The sequence below is a fragment of the Meles meles genome, chromosome 2, assembly GCF_922984935.1.
Source record: "Meles meles chromosome 2, mMelMel3.1 paternal haplotype, whole genome shotgun sequence".
NCBI lineage: Eukaryota > Metazoa > Chordata > Mammalia > Carnivora > Mustelidae > Meles > Meles meles.
The window spans coordinates 121,593,591-121,604,216 of NC_060067.1; the positions used below are offsets into that span (position 1 = coordinate 121,593,591).

A 10,626-nucleotide genomic window follows, 5' to 3' on the forward strand; every position below is an offset into this window, starting at 1 on the left:
ACATATTCTGTTTAGATTCTCTCAGTCTTACTGAAATGTGATGAATTCCTCAATATTCTTTTTTTTTAAGATTTTATTTATTTATATGACAGAGATCACAAGTAGGCAGAGGGGCAGGCAGAGAAAAAGGAAGGGAAGCAGGCTCCCCTCTGAGCAGAGAGCCCGATGCGGGGCTCGATCCCAGGACCCTGAGATCATGACCTGAGCCGAAGGCAGCGGCTTAACCCACTGAGCCACCCAGGTGCCCACAAATACCTATTGTTAAGTGGGGACTAGGGCAATAAGACTGAAGTCTGGTTTTTTAAAAGAAATATCCAAAAAACTTCTTTATTCTTAAAGAGAGAAAGAAAGAAAAAAGAAAGAGAAAGGAAGAAAGTCCAACAAAATAGTTTTCATCTTTTTTTTTTTTTTTTGACAGAGAGGAAGAGCACAAGTAGGCAGAGAGGCAGGCAGCAGAAAGGGGGGAGAGCAGACGGTTGAGGGGGCGGGAAGCAGGCTCCCTGCTGAGCAGAGAGCCTGATGCGGGGCTTGATCCTAGGACCCTGAGATCATGACCTGAGCTGAAGGCAGAGGCTTAACCCACTGAGCCACCCAGGTGCCCCAAAATAGTTTCCATCTTGTATGTGCCTATTCCTCCTTCCTCTCTTTGTATGTGATTATATTCCAGTATCTGATTTATACATTACATGTAGCTGCCTCATACATAGAATGTAACTAAAGTTCTTTTTCTCATACAAAAAAATGATGATACATGATAAATGTAAGTATTTTAAAAGACGAGATATTTACAAATGCACTTAATGTTAATTTCCTAATTATTTTCATGTACCTTTTTCTTTTTTTAGGATCCTTCCGGAGCGTTTCCTGGCATTTTTAAAACGAAAGATCAATGTTAGGTTTGATGCAGTTATTGGATATAAAACTAAAGGACAATAAGTCCTACACTGACTACATTCCACATTTGTTGATGTAAATACATATCTTCAAAAATACCAGCTTTCCAAAACATCATTATATCTAAGTAGCGTAACTTAAATTCTTCTTCATACATTAGCTATAAATAAGTAGGACTGATTTACTAGGATTAGGTTGATTTCATCTAATACTAATCATAACTTAAACGAATGTTTAGACTTCTGCTTTTCCTAATTAACTTTTCTTCTTCAGTATCATCTTTTGAGGCCCTGTAGGTCCTCATTTATTATCACTTGTCCTTAAGGTGAAAGCTAATTTCATATAATACAAAGAGGGGAGTATCTTGGGAATTCACCTTATAGAAAATGGAGAAAAGGAACAAAAATAATTTTATAATTTCTAAGATTTCGTGCCTTGTGAAGTCTTTGCAAAATTTGTACTATAAATGTATAAGATATATTTTTATTTCTAATTGCACTTAAATTTTATATAATTCACATGTTTCCTTTTCTAGTCTCCATAAAAACAAAAACTTAGGCTCTCTAAATACAGTGAAGGACTGTATCTACTGGCATTTCACAATGAGTTTCATATGATGTAAGAAATGTCACCGAAACATTTCATCTTACACATTACCACTCTGTTTCCTCAAAGATGCCTCACATTCCAAAGCCAAACATTTCAGCTCAAGGAAACTAGAGAGCCACACGTGTTGCAGGTATAAAAGCATCATTGGGATTTGAGGCAGAGAATTAGGAGAATGTACCCACGGTGGCAACAATAAACAGATTTAATCTCTTGTCTCCATCTTTTCATCTTGAAGAGAACTTTCCCTAACCTTCAAATGAAAGGAAAATGGATTATGTAATCAAAGGTCTTTTTTTTTTTTTATACCCAGAAATTTCTCAGATATGAGTGATGCTCAGTGTGATGAGAATGTAAGATCCAACCTATAAATGGAAAAACTAAGCAGGCTTGTTGGATTTCTATTGAAGAAAAATATTTCCAAGATGGTATTAGACACATACACAAAGGAGAGAACTTTGGTCCTTGTGTCAGAAGGTCCATACTCAGAAAACATATAAATCAGAATATTCACCCTTGTGAAATGGAGTAAATGAGTCACATTAGGTACATAACTTCAGGGTAAAAGATCTTAATTCTTCTTCTACACAGAAATATATTTATTTAATATTTATGGATTTACCTCCGGCAATTCTGTGTAGCAGGCGATGTTGAAGGCATTGTTGAAATTCCTGTAGGGAGCAGGAGCCCAGAAGAACCTTAGAGGTTGGAGCCCCAGCTCTGGCGAAAGCTTAATGAATACTATACAGGGTTCCGAGATTTTGTTCTCTGCTATCAGCATGAAGGTCTCTTCATGAGACTCAGCATGAGACTCTAGGTCTCGAAACTTGTAACATATATTTTAAGTCTCAACACTTGACTCAGTCAAAAAATTAAGTCATCTCATCAGTGCCACTGCGGATTAGAAGGATCATAGGATAATCTACTGAAGGAGGTTACACTGGAGATTCTATAATGAGAGAATTTCACAGCAGGTATTCCTACAATAAATTTCTCCCTACCTGTCCGCTTCCTTCTTCTGGTACAGAGAATCCAAATACAATTGCTGTCAGACTACATTCTACCTTCAGTGGATATCTGAGTCAGGAATACCTGCCTTCGAAAATGTTGTTACATTTATTTATTTAGATTTTATTTATTTGACAAAGAGATGCAACGAGAGCGGGAACACAAACGGGGGAGTGGGAGTGGGAGAGGGAGAAGGAGAAGCAGGCTTCCCACGGAGCAGAGAGCCCGATGCAGGGCTCGATCCTAGGACCCTGGGATCACGACCCGAGCCGAAGCAGATGCTTAATGACTGAGTCACGCAGGTGCCCCAACACTGTTACACTTAAATAACATAATTTGAGATTCTTCTCCACCCATGAGTTGTACTGTGGGAGCACTCTGTTAGAGAACCTGTGAATAACCCCAGAATTCATAGATTTGCCTCACCCCTGGCCTGTTAGCAGAGACTCACAGTAGAGGGTGGAGAGTCTTTTATAGTCTGCTTAGAAGTCATCTGAAATACATATCATGTTTGTTCTTTTCATGAAGTGATTCCTGTTCCAGCTTACCAAGCAGAACAATGAAGTAAGCGAGGAGAACATCTTCAGCAAACACTTCAGGAAGATAACTAAGGCCCCAAATATACAGATAACTTTGCTCTTCTCACAGTAAACATGTTCAGCTCTTAACACACTTGTCTGAAATTAACACTTTGGTGGGGTCTGGCATTAACCATGACTAGAAGGAAGTACTACTTGGATAGTGTGTTGACAGAGTGGGACTCAGTCCCTTTTAGGAACGTTAACCACATGCTAGCATGGTTTGCCGTTTAATTCTCCAGTAGTTCTGTGTAGCAGGCGATGTTGAAGGCATTATTGAAATTCCCACAGGGAGATTCTTCCCCAGAAGAATCTTAGAGGCTGGAGCTCCAGCTCTGCTGAGAGGTTAATGAATGCTGTAGAGGTTCAGGGCTTTTATTCTCTGCCTTGTTTCCAAAAAAAAAAAAAAGTTTGCTCTGATTCACTAACATCAGGCAATTACTGCTGTGACTCTAGGTCTGAAAACTTTTAACTGTTATTTGAGTGAATGAATTCTAACTCTGAACCCACTTCTCCCCCAATTTAGTAGGGAAATTCTTCTTAGCCATCAATAGGGCTACCTCTGAGAGTCACACGAAAATCAAAGAGGCTTAGGATGTCTTGGGGTAAACAGGAAAGACTCTAATTGTCAGCTCACGGTATTCTGTGGTACTAAACTGAGACCTTGATGTCAGATGACTTTCTGTTTTGTGGGGTAGGGAAATTCTGACTGTTGGCAAGGAACCAGCCCTCGCTGGACACACCATAAAGCCTTCCTGAGCCCTCGCTATCACCCTGGGAGCCTCGCCATGGGATGACTAGGACTGACTGGCTTTCCCTAGCCCCTTAGGGAATACTCCCAGGCTTGCCTTCAAAAACACTCTTCCCAAAAAAAAAAAAAAAAAAACACTCGGGGCGCCTGGGTGGCTCAGTGGGTTAAGCCGCTGCCTTCGGCTCAGGTCATGATCTCAGGGTCCTGGGATCGAGCCCCACATTGGGTTCTCTACTCGGCAGGAGGCCTGCATCCCCCTCTCTCTCTGCCTGCCTCTCTACTTGTGATCTCTCTCTCTCTCTCTGTCAAATAAATAAATAAAACCTTTAAAAAAAAAAAAAACAAAACAAAACACTTCCCCATCCCTGTCCCCAAGCCACCTATCCTCCCTCCCTCGCCAGCTCCCTGCTTTTTAATGGAAATGAGGGTTAGAAAGAGTGAAGAATCAGGTCAAGGCAAAGGGTTAAAATTGACTCTTAGTAGGTCCTCAACACCAGCTTGGCTAGTGCTTGAATAACTAATAAGGGTTTTGCTGTGGGGAAGGGGGCAATTACGAAGAGCGTCCTCTCCCAGGCCGGGTGATAGATTTACTCCCTTGAAGAATTCTGTGTGGTTTCTGTGTGGTTCTTCCGATTTTATAGCCCAAAGAGATTCAACAAATTTAACCTTAAATCACACAGCTACTCAGAGGTCAAGATGAGGCACTGGGTGTGGTGCATAAATGATGAATTTTTGGAACACTGAAAAGAAATAAAATTGTATAAATGAGGGGCGCCTGGGTGGCTCAGTGGGTGAAGCCTCTGCCTTCGGCTCAGGTCATGATCTCAGGGTCCTAAGATTGAGCCCCACATCTGGCTCTCTGCTCAGCAGGGAGCCTGCCCCCCCCCCCGCCTGCCTCTCTGCCTACTTGTGATCTCTGTCAAATAAATAAAATCTTTTTTAAAAAATTATATAAATGAAAAATGAATGCAAGTTTGCTGACCTCACTATTCTAGCATCAGGGGAATTCTTGGAGAGTTGAGCTATCACTCTAAACACAGTCTACTTGGTTTTACCCAAGCTTTTCTTGGTATTCAAACAATATTCCACTATCAGCCAATGCTAATCTCTGATTGAAGCTCTTTCATCTAGGAATTATTTTAAAGTGGAACAAAATGTTACATGCAGATACCCAAGTATTCTACCTGAAAAAAGTCTAGCCTGGACTGGCACAATATCACAACAGTCTGAAGTTTCCTGAAATTAAAATGCTGTGCCTGAAAATACTGGGATATTCTTGATCTGCCCTGGACATCACACGCTTCCCCAAAATACATACGAATTCCCACTTGACCATAGATCCAAACTGACCACTCAAGTTTTTTTGTTTTTTCTCTTTCATTTCTCTCTTTTTTTTTTAATTGGTATAGGGATGACTAGACAATCTAGGGATAGAGAGAGATGTGCCTTTTACTTTCATAGTCTTCCGTATGATTACAAGTGGCCTGGTATGGCCAAAAGAGCACTGGGCACTCTAATTCAAGCTCGCCATGCTGGAACCTCCATTTCCTCATCTGTAAAAGGACCGAATTTGACTGTATGATCTCCTCCACTATCTCCAGTTCCAGTTACATAAATGTCTTATAAGCAATACACACGAAACCTAGCATCTTCTCTATACCCTCCATGTTCCCTGACAGAGACTACCAAGTGTCCCAGCTAAAAACCTAGAATTACACCTGCCTCCTTCCCCTGGCTCACCTTCATCTCTCACCTCCCCCAAACCCCCCAACCTCTGGCACATAACATTCAATATTGGTCATCATGCCCACATTTCCAGCCTGACTCTCTCCTCTGAATGCCACACACATAAGCAATCACCTTCTTTAATGTCTCTGCAGGTGTGACCAGCAGACCTTTCACTCCTTGATTTCTGAAACTGAGCGGGTGTCCCAAACCTATTCCAAACCCCATTATTCCAGTTGCTCAGGCCAAAAAACTTAGTGTCACCCTTGACTCCTCCCCCATTCAATACAAAAGCAGTTCTGTTTGCTCTACCTTGAGAATATCTCCAGAATTCTATCACCTCTTACTACCCACCCCCTGCCGCCATCATCTCCTGTTCCCCCTAGCACAGCAGCCCAAATAATTCTTCATGAAAAAACACAAAAATTGTCAAAATAGGCTCTATGACCAGTGTGGAGCCCAATGTGGAGCTTGAACTCAGGACCCTGAGATTAAGACCTGAGCTGAGGTCAGAAGTTGGACACAACTGATTGAGCCACCTAGGCACCCCCAGAATGAGTCTTTAAAATACAAGATTATGTCATGCTTCAGCTCAGAATCCCCCATTAGCTTCTCACCTAAAACTTAAAGCTAAAGTCCTTACCATGAATTAGAAGGCCATATGAAATCAAGTCTTCTTACCCAACCTACCTGCCTTAGTCAGAGTTCTTCAGAGAAACAGAACCAGAAGGAGATTTCATATACATACATACATAAAAGGAGGGATAATATTTCAAGGAATTGAAGAATTAGGTCACGTTATTGAGGGAGGCTAGCAACTCTGAAACCTGTGGGAGGCTGGCAGGCTAGAAACTCTTGGGCAAAAGTTGATGCTACAGTCTTTTTTTTTTTTTCTTTGACAGGCAAACATGGTGGTATATTTTAAAAGCCAAATGTATTTTTAAAAGATCATGCTTACAATAAGTAAATTATGTAGTGATGGAACATCAAAAAAAGTTGATGAACAAAAGGCACATTCTAAGAGTTCAGGAGTAGAAAGAACAGAAGAGTTATTTTGGTTTGGTTTGAAGTAGGAGAAAAGGGAAACAGGTATGTTAAAATTATTTTTCAGGTGAAGGTTTCTGTCAGTTGAAGCAGTTAACATTGGCTTCTTTCTCCCTGGTCCAAAGCAGTCTCTTCTTTCCTTGGCTTCTGAGAATGTGTTTAATCTTCCGCGGTATAGAAGTGATACATCAGAGCCACCACAAGCGCAGAGATGGCTGGGATCACCCAGTTGGTCCACCAGCTGGAATTAGAATCAACAGTAGTAATGAGAGTTTCCGAAGGCTTGGCTAACTTTGCTCTGTCATCCGGATGGAGCTCCCCAATGATGTATGTTTGGGACAGTTCTCTAGCGTCTGTAGAGTGTCCCACGTCCTCAAAATTCTCAGTAGCATCCCCTCCAGCTTGTTCCCTTAACACTTCTTCCCCACCAGGATGCTCCTCCAAGAACTTGGTCAAATCGTACACCTTGTGGTGCAGAATCAACCAGGTGCTCTTGCTGTGTTGTGCTTCTGGATCTCTTCCAGGGTGTAGTACTTGACGGTCTGGTCCGACTGCTCGGCCATTTCGAACGCGGAGAGCCTCGGGCCGTGTAGACACCAGCGGAACCGGGAGGAGCGGAGCGCGCGTCTCAGCCAGCTGGGCCCGGGACATTCCCCGGGCCCCGGCTCGGCGCCCAGAGATGCTACAGTCTTGAGGCAGAATTTTTTCCAACTCGGGTGTCTTAGTCAGTTCAGGCTGTTACAGCACAATACCAAAGACCAGGTGGATTTTAAGCAACTCAAATTTTCCTCCCAGTTCTAAAGGCTGGGAGTTCCAAAATCAAGCCACCAGGACTTAGCATCTGGGGAAAGCCTGCCTCCTGATTCACAGCCAACCAGCCTGTCTTCTTGCTGTGTCCTCACATGGCAGAAGGGACAAGGGAGCTGTTTGGGATCTCTCTTACAAGAATCCTAACCCCATTCATGAGGGCTCCACCCATTTGAACTAATCATCTCCGCATACCATTACTTAGAGGATTAAGTTTCAATATCCAAACAGTCTACAGCACAGACTCCTCCTAGTCCTCGGATGTTCCATGATCTCTCAACTCCCAGTGACTCTACACGTGGTTTCCTGTATCTGGAAGATCCTTCCCCATGTGGCCAACCCCTACTCCCCCGTTACTTCCCATGTATGGCTCAGCTCCCACCCTCCCCCCATCCTCAGGTCTGGTGATGCTCACAGAGCACCTTACATTTAGGACCTTCATAGCCCTTTGCACCAGGTGGAGAGTAAAGAGGCAAGAGATTTCTCTCCTTCTAAGGAAATGGGGAGCCAGAAAACAGAGGTGATCACTGTGTAATGCTTTGATGGTATGATATGAAAGATGGGATAGCAAACAGGAGTGGGGAGGAAAAAGCTTTCGCAGAATATTTTTACAATGGTAGAGAACAGAAAGTAGTTGAAAGCCAAAGAGACAAGTCCTGTAGGCAGGAAGAAGTTGGAATTGATAGGGAAAGAATAATCAGAGGAACATGGAAAGAAATATTGAGATGTACACTCTAGAGATCAAGACCCTCTCTTTGCTATTATAAGGAAAGAAGTTGGATTGATATGCAGAGATGAAACAAGGGGTTTCATAAATTAAAAATACACTGATGCTGAACATGGAGGTTGTTTGGATAGAAACTAGGCTCCGGGGAACCTGGGGGCTCAGTCGGTTAAGCATCTGCCTTCAGCTCAGGTCATGAACCCAGGATCCTGGGATAGAGCCCAGTCAGACTCCCTGCTCAGTGGAGAGTCTGCTTTTCTCTGTCCCTCTGCCCCTCCCCACTGCTTGTGCACTCACTCTCTCTCAAATAAATAAATAAAATTAAAAAAAAAAAAAAGACAAACTAGGTTTAGGAGCCTCAAGAAATTTATAAGACATTTAAGATTACCTAATACTGCTTTATCAGCTTGGCAATACACAGAACCTTTGACAATGTACTAATGAGCTCTCCAGAAAGGAGGGAAGAAGTATTTATTTGAAGAGATTTTTTAAAAATTATTTTTTTAAGATTTTTTATTTATTTATTTGACAGAGAGAGATCACAAGTAGACAGAGAGGCAGGCAGAGAGAGAGAGAGAGAGAGAGAGAGGGAAGCAGGCTCGCTGCTGAGCAGAGAGCCCGAAGCGGGACTCGATCCCAGGACCCTGAGATCATGACCTGAGCCGAAGGCAGCGGCTTAACCCACTGAGCCACCCAGGTGCCCCTAAAAATTATTTTAATTAACATATAATGTATTATTTGCCCCAGGGGTACAGGTCTGCGAATCATCAGTCTTACACATTTCACAGCACTCACCATAGTGCATACCCTCCCCAATGTCCATAACCTGGCCACTCTATCCATCTCCCTCACCCCCTAGCAGCCCTCAGTTTGTTTTGTGTCTCTTATGGTGAGGCTAAGAATCTATATGCAGAAAACTATAAAGTACTCATGAAAGAAATTGAGGGAGACACAAAGAAATGGAAAAATGTTCCATGCTCCTGGATTGGAAGAATAAATATTGTGAAAATGTCTATGCTACCTAAAGCAATCTACATGTTTAATGCAATCCCTATCAAAATACCATCCATTTTTTCAAAGAAATGGAACAAATAATCCTAAAATTTATATGGAACCAGAAAAGACCTCAAATAGCCAAAGGAATATTGAAAAAGAAAGCCAAAGTTGGTGGCATCACAATTCCGGACTTCAAGCTCTATTACAAAGCTGTCATCATCAAGACAGCATGGTACTGGCACAAAAACAGACACATAGATCAATGGAACAGAATAGAGAGCCCAGAAATAGACCCTCAACTCTATGGTCAACTCATCTTCGACAAAGCAGGAAAGAATGTCCAATGGAAAAAAGACAGCCTCTTCAATAAATGGTGCTGGGAAAATTGGACAGCCACATGCAGAAAAATGAAATTGGACCACTTCCTTACACCACACACGAAAATAGACTCCAAATGGATGAAGGACCTCAATTGAGAAAGGAATCCATCAAAATCCTTGAGGAAAACGCAGGCAGCAACCTCTTCGACCTCAGCCGCAGCAACATCTTCCTAGGAACATCGCCAAAGGCAAGGAAAGCAAGGGCAAAAATGAACTATTGGGATTTCACCAAGATCAAAAGCTTTTGCACAGCAAAGGAAACAGTTAACAAACCAAAAGACAACTGACAGAATGGGAGAAGATATTTGCAAACGACATATCAGATAAAGGGCTAGTGTCCAAAATCTATAAGGAACTTAGCAAACTCAACACCCAAAGAACAAACAATCCAATCAAGAAATGGGCAGAAGACATGAACAGACATTTCTGCAAAGAAGACATCCAGATGGCCAACAGACACATGAAAAAGTGCTCCACATCACTCGGCATCAGGGAAATACAAATCAAAACCACAATGAGATATCACCTCACACCAGTCAGAACGGCTAAAATTAACAAGTCAGGAAATGACAGATGCTGGCGAGGATGCGGAGAAAGGGGAACCCTCCTACACTGTTGGTGGGAATGCAAGCTGGTGCAACCACTCTGGAAAACAGCATGGAGGTTCCTCAAAATGTTGAAAATAGAACTACCCTATGACCCAGCAATTGCACTACGGGGTATTTACCCTAAAGATACAAACATAGTGATCCGAAAGGGCACGTGCACCTGAATGTTTATAGCAGCAATGTCTACAATAGCCAAACTGTGGAAGGAACCTAGATGTCCATCAACAGATGAATGGATAAAGAAGATGTGGTATATATACACAATGGAATACTATGCAGCCATCAAAAGAAATGAAATCTTGCCATTTGCGACGACGTGGATGGAACTAGAGGGTACCATGCTTAGTGAAATAAGTCAATCGGAGAAAGACAACTATCATATGATATCCCTGATATGAGGACGTGGAGGTGCAACATGGGGGGTTTGGGGGATAGGAGAAGAATAAATGAAACAAGATGGGATTGAGAGGGAGACAAACCATAAGTGACTCTTAATCTCACAAAA

General features: G+C 42.3%; 2 protein-coding genes across 2 annotated transcripts in view; one reads left to right on the forward strand and one right to left on the reverse strand.

Moving 5' to 3' along the window:
• HSD17B11 (hydroxysteroid 17-beta dehydrogenase 11) overlaps positions 1–1,715 on the forward strand; it is a 37,923-nt gene extending 36,208 nt beyond the window's left edge. The window contains exon 7 of the mRNA XM_045997046.1: positions 846–1,715. Within this exon, the coding sequence (XP_045853002.1) occupies positions 846–936 (91 nt within the window). The 3' untranslated portion in view covers positions 937–1,715. The remainder of the gene's footprint in view (positions 1–845) is intronic.
• A 4,762-nt stretch (positions 1,716–6,477) lies between these two features.
• Positions 6,478–7,266, reverse strand: LOC123937340 (cytochrome b5-like). Its single transcript, XM_045998115.1, is given in 2 exon segments — positions 6,478–7,106; positions 7,109–7,266. Coding segments are annotated over 2 exon segments (402 nt in total). The 5' UTR covers positions 7,170–7,266; the 3' UTR covers positions 6,478–6,765.
• Positions 7,267–10,626: the final 3,360 nt, after the last annotated feature.